This window comes from Eschrichtius robustus, chromosome 10 (genome assembly GCF_028021215.1).
Source record: "Eschrichtius robustus isolate mEscRob2 chromosome 10, mEscRob2.pri, whole genome shotgun sequence".
Lineage (NCBI taxonomy): Eukaryota > Metazoa > Chordata > Mammalia > Artiodactyla > Eschrichtiidae > Eschrichtius > Eschrichtius robustus.
Window position 1 is genome coordinate 81,040,656 of NC_090833.1, and position 20,934 is coordinate 81,061,589.

The 20,934-nt window shown below is 50.4% G+C and overlaps 1 protein-coding gene across 1 annotated transcript; it reads right to left on the bottom strand.

Annotated features, from left to right (window-relative positions):
* Positions 1–1,973: 1,973 nt before the first annotated feature.
* On the bottom strand, positions 1,974–13,955 carry NOL6 (nucleolar protein 6). The gene is made up of 26 exons (XM_068553051.1): positions 13,766–13,955; positions 12,484–12,690; positions 12,279–12,395; positions 10,902–11,081; positions 10,394–10,562; positions 10,038–10,172; positions 9,797–9,960; positions 9,590–9,710; positions 9,326–9,384; positions 9,142–9,243; positions 8,822–8,937; positions 8,474–8,651; positions 8,194–8,316; positions 7,498–7,646; positions 7,271–7,346; positions 6,890–7,030; positions 6,628–6,745; positions 6,392–6,546; positions 6,137–6,300; positions 5,591–5,743; positions 5,278–5,375; positions 4,364–4,488; positions 4,152–4,241; positions 3,580–3,774; positions 3,362–3,463; positions 1,974–3,186 (listed from the first exon to the last, which is right to left on the bottom strand). Exons 1-26 carry the CDS (start codon positions 13,817–13,819, stop codon positions 3,037–3,039), a joined length of 3,441 nt encoding a protein of 1,146 aa, XP_068409152.1. The 5' UTR covers positions 13,820–13,955; the 3' UTR covers positions 1,974–3,036.
* Positions 13,956–20,934: the final 6,979 nt, after the last annotated feature.

A 20,934-nucleotide genomic window follows, 5' to 3' on the forward strand; every position in this document is an offset into this window, starting at 1 on the left:
ACAGAAACGAAGACCCAACACAGCCAAAGATAAATATAAATAAATAAAAATTAAAAAAAAACAAAAAAGAGCAGATTTTGCCTTTTACAGCAACCCAGAGCTGGAGGCAAAAACCTGCACAAGCAGACTAGTATATACAGATGTGCACACACCCCACTCCAACACACACAGAGCAGACAGATCACACCATACATCACACACAGCTTCCCGCCCCATCCATGCCTACCTGCAAACGCAGAGGTCCACAGGGGCAGACGCACGCATGGGCGGCGCCATAACACACATCCCCCTGCACACCCTCGCTCCAGCAGGAGTTCCTCCTAGGCTCCTCTCCTTCTCTTCCCCTGAGGCTCCAGCTCCTCATGTCCCCTCTCCCCCAAGGTCATGTTAGACCACACCAGCCTCCTCACCTACTTCGCAGAGAAAATCCAAGGAAAACAGGTTGGAGCAAGCATTGAAATTGGAGCCTGGACTTCCTGCTCCCCTCGCCCCCCACCCCAAGCTGGAGCAGGGAGTGCAGAAAGCATGGTGGATGTACCTCCTTGGGCTTCTGAGTCATCTGCCCTCTTCTCTTGCCACACTGGGCACCTGACAAAGCCATTATCATGGCTTTTTTTTATTTCTTTTTTTTTTTTTGGCTGCACCGCACGGCTTGAGGGATCTTAGCTCCCTGACCAGGGATCAAACCCATGCTCCTTGCAGTGGAAGCAGAGTCCTAAGCACTGGGCCGCCAGGGAAGTCCCTATCATGCCCCTTTTTTTTTTCATGCCCATTTTAAAGATGGGGAGGTTGAGCCCAGCAAGGGGAAGTGACTTGCCCAGGACCACATGGGGAGGTAGCAGGGCCAAGGCTCATTTCCCCTGATTGGGACTGGTATCTGCACTTCTTGGAGCCACGAGCTTACCTGGGGGCAGATTCCACACACTCCCTGCACTGGGGTTGTGAAGGAAGCTACGAGCCTGAAGCTGACCCTGGGATGAAACGGGATGGTTTGAAACCAGCCTGTACCCCCTGCCCCTCCCCAGAGTCCACGGAGGGACTGCCACATGTGAGGGACTAAGAAAAAGGAAAGCTGAGAAGCCAGGGACGACCACAGGGCTGGGACTGCATCTCTTGTATCTCACTGAAAATACAGCCTGGCACACTGAGGTCTGGAGTACATGAATGAATGGCACAGGGAGAGAGATGGACACAGACCTCAGTTCACACAGCCAATCAGTGTATTCCCTATACTAATTTCAACCCCAGGCCAAGCTGTCCCATGACAGTGACAGACAGGGGCTGGCATAGGTTCACAAAGACTAACAGAATTGGGACAAAATTGGAAACCAGAGTTCCCATGCGTGGCTAAGCATCTTGAGGATGAAACCAGATAGCCAGGCATCCAAGTCCCTCTACAAACACGCCCCCACCTGCTGCTGAACTTGACCTCATTCAGAAAATGAGGATAACGAGGAAAAGCAGGTACTTCATAGGGCTGGTATGATTATATGATCAATTTCCTTATGTAAGATATGGAAAATAACCAAGGGTACCTTATTAGGCAGGCACTCAATAAACCTATTTTTTTTTTTTTTTTTGGCTGCACTGCATAGCTTGAGTGATTTTAGTTCCTCGACCAGGGACTGAACCCGGGCCCTCAGCTGTGAGAGCGTGGAATCCTAACCATTGGACTGCCAAGGAATTCCCAACATCAACTTTTTAATTCTCAGGCCTTTCACCATCAAAACCCTACCCATTCTAGGCAGAGATCACAAATCATGATTCTCTTTTCCTTGAAGTCTTCTGGTGGCCTGCCCTGTCCTCCATCTGCCTGGGCCAGGTGCCCCTTCTGCACACACCTGTATCCTACTTGGGCAGAGCACTGTACTAGGTGCCATGAAATCTGTTCAAATATGTTTCCTGCCCTCAAAGAGCTTACATTTAGGAGAGAAGGTCAAAACCATGCGGAAAAGGCAGACAAGCCAATAACATAGGGAAATTAAATGATTTAATTTTAAATCACGTTTTAAGACAAGAGAGGAGTTCATGCCACTTACGTGACTGCAAAGAGAAATGAACAGGCAGTAATTGCTCTAATGTTTCAGAGGAGAGAAAGCGCGCCTTAGGCTGAGGGCGAGGAAGGGTTTAAGGAGTCACTGTTTGAGCTGAGTCTGGAAAAACAGCCAGGATTAGGGAGAGGCTGCTGGAAGGGGGTTGTGGACCAGGCTGAAAGGAAGCAGCACCCCCTCCCCCAGGGCACTGGGAGCTCCTGGAGAGCAGGTCTTGGGTTCCACTCACCTCTGCGCCACCACTGCAGGAGCACAGAGCCTGAGGGGCTCAGACACCAGAGGCCAGGGCAGCAATCAGTGCTTTCTGCATCTCTCCTGGATGGGGGACCACCAGTCCCCCTCGCCCCTTCACCCACCCGGCCCCTTCCTGTCCTCTGTGCTTTTCCATGTCCCCACCCCGGGATGCAGCAGAACCAACACAGGAGGACATTGTGCCCCTTCAATGCGGTGTATTCAGCACACATAGCCCCCTCTCCACTGCTCAGTGCTGGTGCTCTGTGACTCTCAGGCAGTGCCACACCTTCTCTGAGCCCCATTTAAAAGGCCTGACGATGCACCGAAGGGCATAGTGAGATCGAGGCACACATCCTGGCAGAGGGGTTGGGACAGAGCCTCAGCCCCGGGCACACAGCCTCTTCTCTGGGCTTCTGCGAGCAGCCTGGGAAGGAAAAAAATAAAAAAGGTCCAGGCCAGGCTGACAAGTAGATGGATCTCCTGGGTTCATTCAGTGTCCCCTCTGAGCTGGCTCCCAGTCCTCTTCTGGTCAGGCCCAGGGGACTCCACAGGGCACCATGGCCCCTGCCTCAATGCTGGGGCATCAGACAGAAAATTGGGACAGGGCTTTGTTGGGGATGATTCAGCATGCGCAGGCCAGCAAGCCCTCCTTGGAAGGTCCGTATGCAGCAAGGGTGGTCGTGGCATTGACATCTTGCTCCAGAGGTCTGCAGTCCTGTTGTCCACCTACAGCTTCCTCCTGGGCTGGAGGTCACACGGTCCACCTCTCACTTCGGGCCTCCACAGCCTGGACCAGGCCTTCGCCCAGGATGGCAAAGTCCTCCAGGATGGCTTCTACATTGGGCACCATCACCAGCTCCCCACCTTGAGACACCACCATGCGCCCCTTTGTGTTGGAGGCCTGGGAGAATCAGAGAAATGTAGATTGAGGTGTCACGAGAGGCACACGGAGAGACACCAAAACACATGTTTCACACCTGCCACCGGGTCACTCGTGGAACCACACAGAGACACGCATGCCCATGTGGAACGCATGTACACACTCAGGAACAGACAACTGTCACCAGCCAGCTCACCTTTAAGGGCTGGGGCTGGAAGCTGGTGGGCTTCCAGAGGACGCCGATCACCTTTCCGCCATGCTGGTCATAGAAGAAAAGGGCCAGGTCCCCAAAGGCCTCCTAGAAAAGAGCAGGACAGAGACAAGATTACAGGTGGACACCTGAGAGCCACCTCCACGGCCCCAGCTCCACCTGGATGTCCCCTCCCCAGGGTCAGTCAGCCCTCGAGGACCTACCCTGAGCTGTGCCAGGTAGAGCTGAGGAGGATCGTAGCCCAGCACGGGCATCAGGGAGGAGGGCCCCGGCTCACTAAGCAGGCCCCGGCAGAAGGAGGCAGCGGGCGAGTCCACAGCCTGGCGGTGCCGGGGGATGTGGCGGGGAGACAGGTGGATCAGCACGTCGTACATGTCCAACGGTGGCCGGAACACTGTCTGAGGAGGGGTAGGGGGTGCTCAGCAGTGCCCACTTGGGAGCTGGGAACTGGACCACAAACCCCTCCACATGCCCACTCTGGTTCCCTCCTTCCCTTTTGTCTGACCCGCCCATTATGGGCCCAAATGCTCATTTGAAGGCAGGAACAAGACCCAGCCGGTGGCAGCTTGGGTCCAGCAGGAGGAGCGCGGGGTAGAAGTGCGAAGCCAGGGCCCCGATTCTCCTGCAGGCTCCCCCACTGCCAGGCGTCGTGGGCAGCTGCAACGCCTTCTCTGGATTCAGTCTCACCAAACAAGGGCCCCTAGAGCTCCAGACTTCCATGGTTCAAAGGCAGAGCCCCCAGAGCCCCTGGAGTCAGTCTGGGCCTGGGGCTTACCCTGATGTCCCCAGGACCCTGGGGATCCATTAGCTGCTTCTCTAGGACGGGCAAGGCCTCGGCTGCCAGGACCATGAGCTGGTGTAGGATCTGGGGGGCACACATACATCAGATAGGTCAGACCTGACCACAGGTCTCTCATAGCTCAGGCTGGGCCTGCTTTTTCCTTGGGGGAGAAAACCACACACTTGGGAGCAGGAACGAAATTAAACCTGGGGCGAGGGTCCATCCTGTGTCCATACAGAGCTTTTGCGATTCTGGGGGGTAATGATGACCATGACGGGGAGTTTTGTCCGGGTTGCCAGGAAGACACTGCGGATCTCCACCTGCTCCTCCGCTGCGGATGAGAGGGGGTCAGATGAGAGGGGGTCTTGGGTCAGCCTACTCCTCCCCCCAGACACCCTCTACTGCCCTGGGTCCTCCTACTGTACACTTAGCAGCTGCCCATCACAGGGATTTTCCAACATCCCCCAAATGGCAGAAGCGATGAAAGGGACACCGCATCTGCCTCAACTGGGCAGGGTGTTAAACTCCCAGCCTGGGACCAGAAGCAGAATTTTCCACTGCCTGGCACCCTAGTCTGGTTTCCAGGCCTGCACAAGCTGAGGCCTGCCCCTGGCCCCTTCCTACCCTGGGTTCCCAAACACCTGGGGAATTAGAAAGCTGATACCTTCCTCTCTGCTGGGACCAGAACCTCCTCATATTACAACCAGAAATCATCACTCACCCCCCACGCCCAAGAGGTCTGGGCCTGTATTCTAGCCTGAACCGTTCCCGGCTCCCCACCGTAAGATTTCTCACCTGGTGTTCAGAGTCCCTCTTCCTCTCTCCTCTTCCCTTCAGTCCCCCAGGTAGCCTGCTTACCACCCCCAGTCCGCTGTGTTTCTGATCATCACGTGGGCAAACCATATCTCTACAGTCTCGGAGCTCCCTAAAAGCTTGATTTGGTCCTCTTCCTCCTTAACAATTCCCTACCCACAGGCAGTCAGGGTCAGGAGTGGATATCCGGGATAGGGGAGGCAGAGAGAAAACCCAACCGACTGACAGGGAAAACCCTTGCCTGCCCTATTCTACAATCCACAGAGGGTAGTTCTTGCACTAGTCTGACCCTGATCCTACCACTTACCAGTGAGCTCATTGTTGAGGTTGACAATTAGGGGGTTGTTCTTCCAATCAAAGGTTGATATCAGGAAAAGGAACCGAAGGAAGCCCACCTGGGGGGAGCTGAGAGGAAGAAGTAAGCAAAGCATCTGGGGCCCAGTCACACATGCCCAGGCTCCCCACAGTCCGGAGAGCCTAGACCCCTTGGTGTGGACTGCGGGGGTTAGAACCCCTTCTGTCCCTTGGTTCAGCCACCTCTCCCATGTGGACTGAAGCATGGGGGATGAAAGCTGGCCCCAGTGGAACTTCCTGGCTAGGGGAAAGGTGGAGGGAATCACCTGGGAGGGGTGAAGGGCTCAGGGTGCAGGAAAAGGGCAGCAGCCACCAGGTCCAGGCACTCATCGGTGAGCTCCTCACCTAGGAGCTGGGCGCGCACCCACCGCTTGGCCAGCCGAGCCACACCCGAGAAGGCTGAGTGCTGCTGCTGGAGTCTGCGGGGAGAGGAGGGTAGTGGCCATGACAGTGAGGTCCTCAGGGCCCAAGAACGGTGCTTCGGCCCCGCTGCTGCTATTTACTCAACTTTACCCAATACTGGCCTCTGTGCTAATGCATTACACGTACCATCTCACATCTTCCTAATTAATACCCCAAGAGGTTGGTCCTAGCATGATTCCCATTTTACAGGTGAGAAAAATAAGGTTGAGGGGAGGGGGAATCCTGTGCAAGGGACACAGCCAGTGAATTGGCAGGGCCAGGATTCTAGCACTTGCCTGACTCCAGAACTCGTATCTCTAACTGGCCTTCCAGAGAGACAGATGGCCAGGAGAGCACAATGGGGCCAGGAAAGGGTCTACAGACATAAGAGCCTGTGGGGGTGGCCATACCCATGCAAGGTGCTGGTGAGCAGGGGCAACTGCCTAGTGTCCCTCTCAAGGCAGAGGGAGGCGGGAGTGTCCCTCAAGGAGATGATCCCCTCGGGGCTCCGCATCTCCCTCAGGATCTGGGGCTCCCGCTGATAGGCCACACGAATCCGGAATACAAACCCATCCTGTTGGAAGAGGGGATGGCATGGGAGGCGGGGCACCCTGACACCCCTGTTCCCTCCCTCCCTGGGTATCCCTGCCCTACACCAGCCGAACCTTGAGGACATCGGTGTGCGTGGCCGAGGCGCGGCACTGCAGCCCATGCTGCTGTGTCAGCAGCTCTGCCAGGCGCAGCTGGAAGGCAGCCCGGACCCTCCGTATGGCCTCAGCATCCTGTGGCCACTGCCCACTGCCCTCCAGGTGACATACCACTGTGGAGAAGAGTGAGAGGCCTCAGCCTGCGGCCTGGGGTGAGAACAGTCCCTCTCACCCCCTCGCAAGAGCTCCCTCACCAGTCATGGGCTCCACGTAGGCCGGACAGGGCTTGTCAGGCCGGGGCAACAGCGAGGCCCGCTCTCGCAGCTGTTCATAGAAGGAGTAGGCTGGCCGGACTGTGGTTGGTGGGAACACCTATGGAAGAAGCAGGGCTGAGGAAGAGGCCTGGGACTGGGAGGGAGTGCCCAGAGTCAAGAAGCTGGAAGGGAGACGACTGCGTGAGTGGAGCAGAGGTGGGTGTCACCAAGCAGAAAGAGCTCCCTGCCCCTTGCGCCTCACCTCAGTGTAGCGCAGCACTGGGTGAGCTCCCTGCACGGCAGACACAGTCAGTGGCAGACCTTCCAGTCCCCACAGCAAGCGGCTGAGGTCATCGTAGCAACGCACCGCAGCTGCCAGGGCCTCCTCACCTGTGCTGGAGGTCTGAGAGGGAAAAGAAAGACAGGAGGGCACGACCTTTCAGAAGAGCCCGACCACCTGGGATACAGCCATGGCTCAGGCTGCTGCTGCAGAGCCAGAGCGCCCCCTGGGGGACGCTCTGGGAAGTGTAGCCTGCCTAAGGTGGGGCTCTCCACCCCCATCCCCACCCCGCAAATCCAGCCACACAGGCTGCTTACTCTACAGTCCCTAGCCTTAACCCAAGCCCTGAACCAGGGCCCTTACCTCTTTCAGGCCTTGAATCAGTGCATCCAGGAGGCCCCCCGTATAGTGGACACAGGTATCTGGGATGTCAGCATGGCTAGAAAAGGGGCACAGGCACAGTGTGGGCACTGGGGGCCATGCCGAGAGCTACTGGATGTGGGCTGCTCACCCCAAAAGCTTGGGCCAGACCCTCCTAAAAGGCTCCCTGGCCCATGGCTGCCTCCTGGCATTCAGATGCTAACACTCACAGTGTTAAGAGATGATTGACCACCTGGTGGGGAATAAGGCGCTTCTGGGCCATAGAGGCTGCCTCCCAGACCACAGCTTCCCGAATGGCTCCATCCTGGAAACGCCGAAGCTCAGAGCGAGATCCCCAGAACTGGCGGAAGTCAGCAGCCTGGGAACAGGAAAGGGGTAGTGGTAGAGATCAACAAAGAAGGGCTCTGTCAGAAATCTCCCAACAGGGGACTTCCCTGGTGGCCCAGTGGTAAAGAATCTGCTGTACAAGGCAGGGGACGTGGGTTCAGTCCCTGGTCGGGGAAATAAGATGCCACATGCCGCGGGGCAACTAAGCCCGTGCGCCACAACTACAGAGCTCGTGTGCCTCAACGAGAGAGCCTGCGTGCCGCAAACTACAAAGCCCACGCGCCCTGGAGCCTGAACGCCACAACTAGGGAGAAAAAACCCACACGCCACAACTAGGGAGAAGCCCGTGAGCCGCAATGAAAGATCCTGCATGCCTCAACAAAGATCCCGCATGCCGCAACTAAGACCCGATGCAGCCAAAAATAAACTAAATAGATAATAAATAAATCTTGCAAAAAAGAGAAAAAAGAAAGAAGTCTCCTGACAGGCCTCAATCCAGGTGGCATGAGGACGGTCCACTCCACTCCTTCCAATGCAAGACAGGACCAAATCACCCCTCAGACTCCAGGGCTCCTCACCTCAGGCTGGTCAGCCTCTGGACCCAGCTCGAGAACACTGGTCAGCCCCTCAGGCCGGAGGAGCAATCCCAGGGTCAGGACCCCGGAGTCTCTGTGCTTCGGTGGATCCTGGCTGATGTCCCACTGTAGGATGTAGAAAGGCTGAGCTCAATCCAAGCATCCCACAGCTTGGTCTGGAAACCCACTTTCTAGTGAGAGGGATGGTGTGTCTTTTGTATCCCTTGGGACCCTGGGTCCAACCCCCTCGGTCCCACAAACTCCCCAACCAACACCATCTCACCTCTGAGGCTGGGGGCCGAGAGTGGGCCAGCAGGTGCAGCCGGGACCCCAGGCCCTGCTCCAGAAGGGTGGTTAGTGGGCCCAAAGCAGCTGAGACATAGTCCCCACCATGATCCTGCAGCTCTGGCCACAGCTTTAGTCGGTGACACGCTGCCTGCAGGCGACTCAGTGGACGGAGACTGGGGGGGCAGAGAGGGACAATGAGGGGGAATCAGGTACTGCTGGCCCCAAGTATCACCACCCCCACCACCAGGATGATCTATCTGAGCACCTGCCTGAGGACCTTTGCCCCATCACTAGCTCCAGGGACACAGGACTCACTGGCATATCCTGGCACCCCAAAACTTACTGCAGTATGTGGTCAAAAGCCCGGATCATGGGTTTGGGAGTCATCAACAGCAGCTGGAACCCATCATCAGCTTTGCTGTCCAGTAACACCATAGACAGCCGTGCCTCGTGCTGCACCTGGGGCCACAGAGTAAGGAGGGAACTCCCACGTGAGACCACCAGCACTGCACACCCCTCCCCTCACGGAACACAGGGCCCAGACCCAGAGATGCGCCTGACCGAAGGTCTCTGGAGAGGAGTTTCTGGGGTTCTGGTGCTGGCAGAAGGGACAGGGTCTGGGCTGGGACATCTGGAGAAGCCAGGAGTGGGCGACACCTGTACCTGGTGGCAAGTGGAGGCAGTGACATCAGCACAGAGGTTGAGACGGCCTGAGGAGTCCAGGAAAACAACAGGGAAGGCCTGGTGGAAGTCAGCCAGGGCCGGCTGGGAGGGGGAGAGAGAAGCCAGTCAGGGCTGGGCCTTAACTTCAGGACGTCTTGCCCAGACTCAGCACTGCCCTACTCACCAGGGAAGGATCTGAGCTGAAGCACAAACTGATCCCGTTGACCGTCAGATCTGTACTGGCTGAAATGAGCCAGAGAAGGTGGGTATATCAGAAGGTATCCCCCTCCCTAGGGACCCAGCCCTCATGACACCCACTCTCCAGACAGGTGGCTGCAACTGCCTGCCTCTGGGATTCGGTTTGCTCATCTGTCTGAGGACCAGAAACCGAATGATCCCTGATGGGTATGAGTGGGGCCCTTGGCCTTTCGAAGTCCAGCCGCCTCACCCAGAAACTGCAAGGTGCTTCTCAGGACCTGGTAGCCGCTCATGGTGGTATGGATCTTGTGTGTAGACACAAGGAAGGCAACCAGCATGGAGACAAGGAACCCACTGAATCCTCCCAGGCCCTGAGGGAGAGACGGAGGGAAAGGCCGGAGCTCAGAGCCAACCCACCACTCAGTGAGGCAGGGAAGCTGGGCCACTCCCCACTCACCTTGTCCAGTTCCCGCTGCCGCAGCCAGACCTTCAGAAGTGCCACACCATCCTTCAGCCCCGAGGCTGAGCCCAGCACGGTTGATAGCAGCTGTGCATGGGACTCAAGGGCTGTGTCCTGCAGGACCCATGTGTTATAGTGGGGGGTGGGGGGCTCTGGGCTACCTGTGGGAGGAAAGGGGAAGTCATGAGAGGAGAAGTCCCTGCAACACCCTTCCCTCCAACTCCACCTTGATACTCACCATCCCCTGAAGGACTCTGCCCTCGGTACCAGGCAGTGCGCACATTGTTCTTGGACGGCAGCAGGCGGCACGGGCGGAAGAAGTCAGGTGGAGGGCATGGATGCAGACGGACAGTGACCAGACGCTCATCCTTCCCTGGGGGGAGATGGGAGATGCGGAGATCCTGCAGCCCCCTGGAGCCGGAGGAGTCCCTGTACCACCCGCACCGCCCCCCCCCCCCGCCCCATTTGAGGGCCTTACACCTTTCCCCTCAAACTTGAGGCCCAAGCCTCTCACCTTGGACTTGAGGCCCCAGTTCCTCCCCCACTGGATTTGTCACCCCATACGGTGCCCTCCACCTGGTATATGCCTCCTACCGTGCGGCCGCAGCAGCAGCGAGGGTTTCAGGTGGCAGCCATTGGTGTAGGAAAAGCGAACACTGCCAAAGAGTGGGTCTTGGGACAGGTGGTGAGCCAAGTGGGCCAGGTAGAGGGCACGCTTGCGGAAGTAGCGCTGGTTCAGCCCATCCTTGTCCTGTAGGATCTCCTGGAGGGGGTCAGGAGAAGAGAGAGATGGCCAGTCACTTAAGCCCTTGTTGTTGGAGAACTTGGGGGCCAAGACGAAGCCAAGGTCAAAGCTTGGCAACCCCATCTGCTGGCCAGGATGCTTAAGCCAAGGCTAGCAATACCACAACTCAGGTGAGGAAGACAAAGTTCCAAATGGCAAATCTAAGCTCCCTCAGAACAACTGCAGTGGTCTGTTCTTTGGATTTAGAATTCAGATTTCAATGCTCTGGCAAGCGAGAGGTGGGAAAAAGAGAGGGATCAAGGGATTTGTAGGTGGTGAAATGGCAGACCTCTCCATTCCCCAAACTCTGAACCTCACCCTGGGCATGGTCAATGCCACATCCACATTGATGTCCGGCCGGATGCAGGTGCCCAGAAGGTAACTGCCCACAACAGTGACCTGGGCTGGGGGAAGGAAGCGGAAACAGCCCTTCACAGTATAGGGCACTTGGTGGAGGGGGACTCGAACCCCACCCCGGAGCCATGCCTGGTTGGTCAGCTGTGGGGACAGAGACAGTGACACGTATTAACTTGATTGCCTTCCTAACATGTCCCCTTGATGTCTAGGAGACATCTCAAATTCAACATGTCAAAATGTTTGAAACCAAACTTCTGATCTTCCTATAAACATGTCTTCCCCATTAAAACAACTCCATACTAGTTGCTCAAGCTAAAAACATTTAAATCACCTTGACTCATCTCTGTTAAGAACACCCATTTCACTTTCAAAAGGTATCCAGACACTGACCACTTCTCTACTCTACCCTAGTCTGAGCAATTTTTCAGTGGATCATTGTACAATAGGTTTCTAACTAGTCTCCCTGATTTCACCTTTGTCCCCCTGCATTCTACTTTTAACACAAAAACCTGGGTGAACTTTTTAATACTGAAGTTAGATCACAAACAAAATGCCTGCAGTTATTCCCCATCTTATCCAGAGCAACAGCGAAAGTACTTGTTTTGGTGCACAAGGCCCTGCATGATATGCCCCCTTCCTCCATAACCTTTCTGAACTTACCTCCTTCTATCTTCCCCTCATTCATTCCAAGGAATGTACCAGACCTATTCTTTTTTTTTTTTAAATTTTTTAGTTTAACTTTATTTTTTTATACAGCAGGTTCTTATTAGTTATCCATTTTATACATATTAGTGTATATATGTCAATCCCAATCTCCCAATTCATCATACCAGACCTATTCTTGCCTTTGAACATTTGTGTTGGCTATTTTCCCTTCCTGGAATGCTCTTCTTCCCTTAGATATCTATATAGCTGACTCACTTCCTTCACACAAATGTCACTTCAATAAGGCCTACCTCAGCCACGCTATTTAAAGTTGCCAACCACTCTCATCCTCTGATATTCCCATAATCCCCTTACCTTGCCCTTCTTCCTTTTTCCATACTACTTACCACCTTCTAACACTGCCATACAGTTTACTTGTCGTGTTCATTATCTATCGTCCATAAGTCTAACACTAGAACATAGGCTGCTTTGTTCACTGATGTACCCTAAGAACACAACAACTGCAAGGCACGGAAGTGTTTGCTAAATGAATGAACACATAATTGACTGCACTCCTAGCTGAGACTCCTGGCAGTGAGAATGAGCTCCCTAGCACCCCATCCCCTTCAGAGAATAGCAAGGTCCCTAAGGACCTCTTCTGGGCTTTCCAGTTCCCTCCACTACCTGCCTTACCTCTGTCTCAGGGGTTGAGGGCACCCTCATGATCCGCTGGTTGACCTTCCGTAGGAAAGCATCAATCCGCTCTTTCTTCTTCTCTGACAGCCTCACTTCCTTCAGTAGCTCCTCTACCTGTAAGAAGTGGCAGGGGTGAGTAGTACTTCAGCCTCAGGGTCTCAGGCCCACCTCTCTAACCCAAGCCCCAACCACCCAATGGTACCTGTAAACGAAGCAAGCTGGAATGGAACAGACTCTCAGTCTCCCGAAGGCGATTCAGCTCCTCATTGGTAGGCTCCTTGTACAGTTCTGCCCGGCTGAGTTTCACGGGCTGCAGGAGGCCCTCCACTGGAGAACCAGCCACCGAACGCTTCTTTGAGGATTCCTTCTTCCCCTCCTTGCCTGTGCCTTCCAGAGCTGACGGCATCACCTGTGGCCAATGAGAGGGAGAACCCAGGGTGACATCACAGATATCTAGCATCCACTGCCTGATGTGCCACCATGACAGGATGTGGGTAAAGGATTTACCTGCTCCTGGTCTCTCTTGAATAGGAGTCAGATTGTGTAAAACTCAGAGTAATTTTTACTTAAAAGAACATTACTGAGCTCTATACTGAAAACTCCTTGAGTTGAGGGTTCCCCATCTACCTGACAGCACAAGTTGCTAGGGGTAGTAGCTGACTGGGCCATTGCCCAAGCCATGCCTCAGGTCCTTGTAAGTACCAGGAGCTTCCTCTTCTGCTGGGTTAATCCTGGGACTTTGCAAATGCCACCTCCACTCTTGCTCTATCCAAATCCTGCCAGGTTACACACATACACACACACAAACACACACACACACACACCCTGCCCCAGCAAGCCCTGACTATAAACTATATAAGTATACATTAAGTGCTCAATGATGGAAGAGCCTACTGACTTTGAAGGACACACTCAGTGAATCATCCAATCCTCACAATAATCCTAGCAGAAAACGGACACCCGAATGAAGCCCAGTGAGCTAGAGGTTCCAGTTGGTATGCCTAAACTGTGAGCAGGCTTCGAACCCTGGGCTGCGGGATCCCAAACCTTCTCCCCTACAGCCCTGGGCCCCGTCCCCCTCCACGATCCCACACCCTGGAGAGCATTACTGTAGCGCTCCAGGAGCGCCACCACGTGGAGAGCACAAAACTAGACACAAGAGGGAAGAAAATCCCGTCCAACCTCCAGGAGGACTTCGTCAGGGAAAAGACCCAAGCCGCAGAAGGGGGTGGGGTTTTTTTCAGTTTCAAGGCGTAGAGCTAGCGAACAAAGAGAAGCTCAGTTGGCTTTACTATTTCCATCCGGATAATGCCAAGTTCCATCTCCCTTAGCAAGCTCTGATTGTCTCGGTACCCTGGGCTGGAAGCATCAGGGGAAATGGGGCTCTTCCAGAAGGGACCGTTCTCGTGCCCTCGCTAGAGCGCTGTTAGGTTCTGCCATCTCCGACACGTTGCGCATTCCTTCCTCCCAGATGGCTCACCCACCTCCGGCTCCCCAGCAGTTCCGCGATGCTGCGCTCCCGCATGTGCGGGGCCCATCCCTCCCGTACTGCTCCCGCACTTCGGGTTTAAAGTCCACTTGCTCTGCACAACTTCTTCCCACGTTGACAGAAGTGCCCAAACAGCGGCAGTTATGCAGCCCAGAGCGACAGCCTTGCTGCGGAGAGCGGAAGCTCACCTCGTGGCACAGAACTCCACCCAGTTCAAGAGCCATTGGGTGAGTGCCCGACGAGTCGCTCGTCATTGGTTTCTGTCACTCTCCAGGACCGCCCATTATGGGGGAGGGGCCAAATAGGGTTCTCCCATTTACGGCCTCCTTGCGACGCCAGGCCTGAAGCCTGCCCTTAGCTTGGCGGTCGCTTCCTTTTCCTCACTTCCTCCGTTTGGGTCGAAAGGGGAAGGGCGGGGCTAGATTGGGCTCTCTGGGGAGGGTTTGTTTACTTACGCCAGTGAGTCCTTTTCTTTTCTCATCTTATCAATTAACCAAATCTCGTCAGTTCTACTTCCAAAGTATATCTTGAGTTTATTCACTCTACTCTGTATTTGCTGCCGAGTTTGGTGCGCATCACATCATCTTGTGCCTAGAATAATGTAACAGCTTTTTTCCAGTTTATTACATTTTCCAAATCTACTGAAACGTTGCAATAATATTATGATGAACGCCCATATACCCTTCACCTACCTATCATAACTTAGTGTTGATGTTTTGCCAAATTTGTTTTGTCTTTATGGTTTTTTTAGAAGCCTGAGTTTTACTTGTTTGTTTAATATTTATTTATTTATTTGGCTGCATCGGGTCTTAGTTGTGGCAGGCGGGATCTTCCTTGCGGCATGTGGGATCTTTCTTTGTGGCGCACAGGCTCTCTAGTTGTGGCGTGCGGGCTCTAGAGCACACGGGCTCAGTAGCTGCGTGGCACCATTTGAGAATCAAATGGTTCTGAAAAACAATGCCTAAGTACTTTGGCCTTTGTCTACCAAGAATAAGGACTATCTCTTATGTAGTCATAATTCAATTATAAAATTCAGGAAATTTAACCTTGATTCAATGCCATTATATAAAGTCCATATTCAAATTTTGCAATTATCCCAATAATAACCTTACATAGTAGCATTTTATTTCCCGGTGCAAGATCAGGCATCTATTTAGTCATTATGTTTCTTTTCTCTCTCTTAATCTGGAACATTTTCTGAGCTCTCCCTTTTTTGTTTTTTGTGGGGGTTTTTTGTTGTTGTTTTTTTTGACAACAGTTTTGAGGAATATAGGACAGTTTCATTTAATAACTTTTTCTTTTAATCTTTTTTATTGAAGTACAATACACATATAGAAAAATTCACATATCTCAAGGATACAACTTGGATATTCACAAACCAAACATACACATGTAATCAGCTCCCAGAAAAAAAAAAAGCAGAACATTTCCTGCACCTTGCCAATCTCCCTTCATTCTGCCGTCTAGTCACTGCCCCCCAACAGTAACCACTATCCCAACTTCTAACAGCATAGGATATTTTATGCAATGGCTTTTAAAGGAATTTTCACAAAAGTGGTCTTGTCCTTCAATCCATTCCACATGGTTACCAGAATGAGTATTCTGCAACTAAAATCCTATCATGCCACTCTCCTTTTAAAAACTCATCAGTGGCTCCCAATTGCACTTAGAATGAAATACAGACTTCTACAAGGCCATGATCAATATATTCTCTCACTTGCTGGCCCATCCTTTTTCTTGACACTCCACCCCTTGCTCGATGAGCTCCAGCAACATCCACCTTCTTTCAATTCCTTGGTTGTATCAAGTTCTTTCTCACCTCAGAGACTTGAGCCAAGCTGTCTTGCTCTGCCTGGAATGCTTCTTCTTGAATTTTTTTTTTTTCTTTTCATCCCTCAGCTTTCAGTGTAAATATCATCTCTTTAGTTAGGCCTTCACTGATCATCCAACCTGAAATATGTTTTCCCTTATCTCTTCACCCCATTGATTTCCTTTTTAGCACTTTTAAAAATGATTTTTGGTTGGTTGTCAATTGTCTGTCTCTTTGTCCTTGAGTGTGAGTCCATGAAAACAAGGACCAGGTCTACATGTCCAATGCCTAGCACACTATACATACTCAATAAATGTTTACTGAATGAATGAATGTGACCACTGTCAACCTTCCAACCTTGTCTCTCATCATCTCCATCAAATTTTAAGCCCCAGCCATACTGAACTACTTGGAGGAGTTTCCCTACTCTATCTTGCTTCCTTGTCCTGGGCCTTTGAACTTATTACCCTCTTTGCTAAGAATGTTCTGATTTTTTTCCACAGCTTTATTGAGATACAATTGACATATAACATTGTTTAAGTTTTAGTTGTACAATGTGATGATTTGTTACACATATATTGCAAAATGATTACCTCAGTAAGGTTAGTTAACATATTTAACATATCCTTCACCTCAAGTAATTACCATTTGTTGTTGTTGTTATGGTGAGAACATTTAAGATCCACTCTTGTAGCAATTTTCAAGTCTATAATACAATATTTTAAAATATTGTCACCATGCTGTACATTAGATCCCTAGAACTTATTCTTATAAGTTATAAGACTGGAAGTTGGTACCCTTTAACCAACATCTCTTCATTTCCCCCACCTCCCAGGCCCTGGCAACCACCAATCTACTTTCTGTTTCTATGGGTTTGGCTTTTCTGGATTCCACATGTAAGTGAGATACTACAGTGTTTGTTTGTTTGTTTGTTTGTTCGTTTTTGGCCACGCCAAGCAGTTTGTGGGATCTCTGTTCTCCGACCAGCGATTGAACCTGGCCCATGGCAGTGAAAGCTCAGAATCCTCACCACTAGGCCACCAGGGATCTCCAAGATACTACAGTATTTGTATTTGTCTTTCTCTGACTTATTTCACTTAGCATAATGCCCTCAGTGTTCATCCATGTTGTCACAAGTGGCAGGATTTCCTTCTTTATACCTGAAGAGTATTTTGATTGTTAAGGAAGGTTTCCTGGAGGAGATGGGGCTGGTGCTAAGTCTTGAAGCACGATCTGAGTTTGAATTGACTGAGAGGAGAAAGCACCACTGTGGAAGTCGGAGGAAGACCAAAGGGGCCAGAGATTGGTCAACCATTCATTCCACACTGGATGATACTTAAGAAATGTCAAGCCCTGTGCTGTGTCAAGGATAAAGATAAATAAGACATGATGATCACAAGCCAGAAATCTGGAATAATGCTCTTGCCTTCACATTTCACAGGCTAGTCCCTCTATTCATTTAAAAGTAACCTCAGCGAGGCTTCTTCTGACCCAGCCTCCATATAAAATTGCATCCACCCCAACAGTTTCCATCTTAGCCACCCCCCCAATCACCTTCATTAGTACTCACCAAAACTTGCAATGTTATTTGTCTACTAATTACTTGTTTTTGTCTGTTTCTGTGTCAACCACTAGAATGTCAGCTCCATGAGGGCAGGACCCAGTCATTTGTGTCTCATTCACTTCTGTATCCTTGGCATTTAGCACAGGGCCTGTCGCATAGCAGGCCCTCAATAAATATTTGTTGAATGAATGAATGGCTCTTTCTTAAGAGCAACTCAGAGGCTGGGAGAAAAATGTAAACAAATAGTTGCAGTAGAGCACGGGGGTGTTATGATATGTACAGACTGCTGTGGGCACATTAGACTAGGAACATTACAGCATGGTGGTTAAAAGCAGTCACACTAAAGTGGGATGGCCAAGGTTCAACTTCAGGTTCTGCCATTCACTCACTGGGTGACCTTGAGTAACTTTCTTAACCTTCCTAAGATTTAGATATTCTAGTAATGACCATGTCGAGGATTTTTGTGAGAATTAAATGAGATTTACCGCATGTGAAGAGCCTGTCACATACTGATGCATAGCAAATGTTAGCTGTTGTTATCAAAGGAAGACTGTGGCTCCTTAAGAGCACTATTCAAGACTTACATGTATTAACATATGCAGAATGAAAAACAAAAACAAAAACAAAAACGGTGGACTCTTTAAAAAAAGTCATTCTAGGGAGTTCCCTGGTGCCCTAGTGGTTAGGATTCTGGGCTTTTACTGCATGGCCAGGGTTCAATCCCTGGTTGGGGAACTGAGATCCCGCAAGCCGAGCAGCATGGCCAAAAAAAAAAAAAAAAAAGTCATTCTATAAGGTCAGAATTAACCTTTATAAATCAAATAACCCTCCCTCTCAGTTATTTCACCAAGATTTCCACATCTTATCTTTTTGGAAGAAAGGTAATAGATTCTTTATAGGAGCCCTGGTTGGAGAATACTAGGTGATGCCATAGAGATTGGGGGAGGGGGTGAAGGTCCTGTTTTCTTTGCCACCAGAGGGCACCAGTCAGTCAAGTCAATCTCTACCTGTCGTGAAACTATAAGAAAGCTCTAGGAAGCTATCTCTGCCATTCATTCTTTGTGTTGTAAGTACCCACTATGCACCAAACATTATAGTAGCTTGTATATGGTTATGAGAAAGATCTGTTGTCCTTCTGGAATTTATAATCTTGAGCACCTACTATGTGTCTGAGAGACCCTATTAGACACGGGGGGGAGGGGTGGAGGGTGGGGTTCAATTTGTGATTTGTTGTTGTTGTTGTTACTGACTATCTTCCTGCCCTTGGCTGTGAGCCCATGAGAACAATTACTTAGTGTCTATTTTGTGTCAGACAGTGTGCTGGTTGCTGAGGATCCAGGGATGAATAAGGCACAGTTGTAACCTACTAATAAACAATGTCTTACCCGCTGAGATAAAAAGGCATGAGACAAGTTCCATGGAATTTGAGTTCCTCTGACCTGAGTATGGAGTCTTAAGTACGCAGCAACTCATTAACACACCAGGCTGTGAGCTTCCTAGATAGGTATATGTTTATTAGTCACCCATCTTAGGGTCATGGCATTGTGAATATTTAGTATGAGTTTGTGAGTTGATCTGAGTCCAGAGACAGGCTTCTGGTCTGGGTGCCAGGTGTATGTTCCAGTGACTTAGGCTAGGGATCTGCCATCTTCTGGGTCAGGGTGGGGCTATGATGAGTTTATGTGGGTGAAATGCTTTGAAGATGAACTTTCTGCCTATTTGTCTACTCACAGCCTTGCTATTAAAAGTGTCAACATCATCTCCCACGTTTCCAGGTCAGCAATCTCCCTAAATTGAATGGTGGAGGAGGGGAAGTCAGAACCAGTCAAACACCATCCTTTGGGGAGGAGGGGCTGAATTGACTAAAATACGCTCTAATTCCAGTGGAGTTTAGTCTCAAAACTGAGGGAATAGAGTTGGGAGGCTAAGGAATGGTTCTTTAAAATACTGAGGCCTCATCTCTGAGAAAAAATAACAACAACAACAAAATGAAGGTTCTCTTTCATTCTGGACTGTGCATAGTGACTTCCTTCTAAAGAGTACAGTATAGAAAGGAGGTAAAAAGAGTAACTTTACAGTGGAGAAGAGTGGCTGACATATTCCGTCAGCCAGGTGACTGAGGTCAATATCAACACTAAGTCATGTTGATATTATGTGTTCTTGATATGATGTGATGAAAATATCATTTTACTCCTGTGATCTCCCCTTCAAAACCCCAAAACTCCAGTTTAATCATGAGAAAAACATCACAAATTCTAACTGAGGGACATTCTACAGTATCCTTGACTAGTACTCTTCAAAACTTTTAAGGTCATCAAAAACAAGGAAAGTCTGAGAAACTGTCACAGTCAAGAGGAGCTTAATAAAACATGAAAACTAAATATGGCGTCTAGGATAGGCTCCTGGAACAGAAAAGGGACTTTAGGTAAGAACTAAGGAAATGTGAGTAAAGACTTTAGTCAATAATAATATATCAGGGCTTCCCTGGTGGCACAGTGGTTAAGAATCCGCCTGCCAATGCAGGGGACACGGGTTCGAGCCCTGGTCTGGGAAGATTCCACATGCCGCGGACCAGCTAAGCCCGTGTGCCACAACTACTGAGCCTGAGCTCTAGAGCCCGCTAGCCACAACTACTGAGCCCGTGTGCCACAACTACTGAAACCCGTGCACCTAGAGCCCATGTTCTGCAGCAAGAGAAGCCACCGCAATGAGAAGCCCGTGCACTGCAATGAAGAGTAGCCCCCGCTTGCTGCAACTAGGGAGAAGCCCTCGTGCAGCAACGAAGACCCAATGCAGCCAAAAATACATAAATAAAAATAAATAAATTTGTTAAAAAAATAATATATCAATATTGGTTCATTAATTGTAATAAATGTACTACACTAATGTAAGATGTTAATAATAGGGGAACTTGGGTACCAGGTATATGGGAACTATCTGTACTATCTTCTCCATTTTTCTATAAATCTAAAACTGTTTAAAAAAAAAGTCCATTTAAAAAATGGAGGGGGTGGTATCCAGAATATAACTTTGCCTTAAATTTTTTTTTAAATAAAATTTCCTATTTGTGGATCATTTACCATATGCCAGTCATTGTGATAAACTCTGTACATGGATGATCTCATTTAAATCTTTACAATTGTTTACATATTAGGCATAATAAACCCTCTTTTACAGAAGCTGATGAAAAAGAGGTAATATAATGTAAATGGTGGAGCCGGGGTTGGAACCAAGGATCTTTCTGATCCCCAAATTCTAAGTGTACGGAACTCTCACAGTATCCTGGCTTTTCTAGGAAATGTTCATGGAGTTATCATAGGACACGCCTTCCAAAGAGAAAGGGGTATTTTAAATCATGGGGATTGAAGACCTCCACATCTCACTTCTTCCAGGATTATCTTAAAAGTCCCCCAGTTCTAAGTTGGACTTTCAAGCCGGAAAAGATCTGTAGGGGGTCAAAGTTCAACCAAATACGCCATTTGACAAATGGGTAAACTGGGGGATAGCCAGAGCATTTGCCCCAAATCACACAGAAAAGGGCCAAGAACTCAGGTTCAGTCTGTATTATTATTTCTCTCCTTATTTCCCACAACTTCCTCTTTGTAGTTAAGAAGGGAAGTAGAAACTGACCTATCTGCCTTCCCCATTTCTCGGATGGGAAACTGCCCCCCAACCCCCTAAGTTGGTGACACACTGCTCTCCAAGGACACAATGGCATGAGGACTGGACCTGCAGAAGAGATGTCAGGAAGCTTGCTTCCACCGACAAAACCCACATTGTCAGCACATCC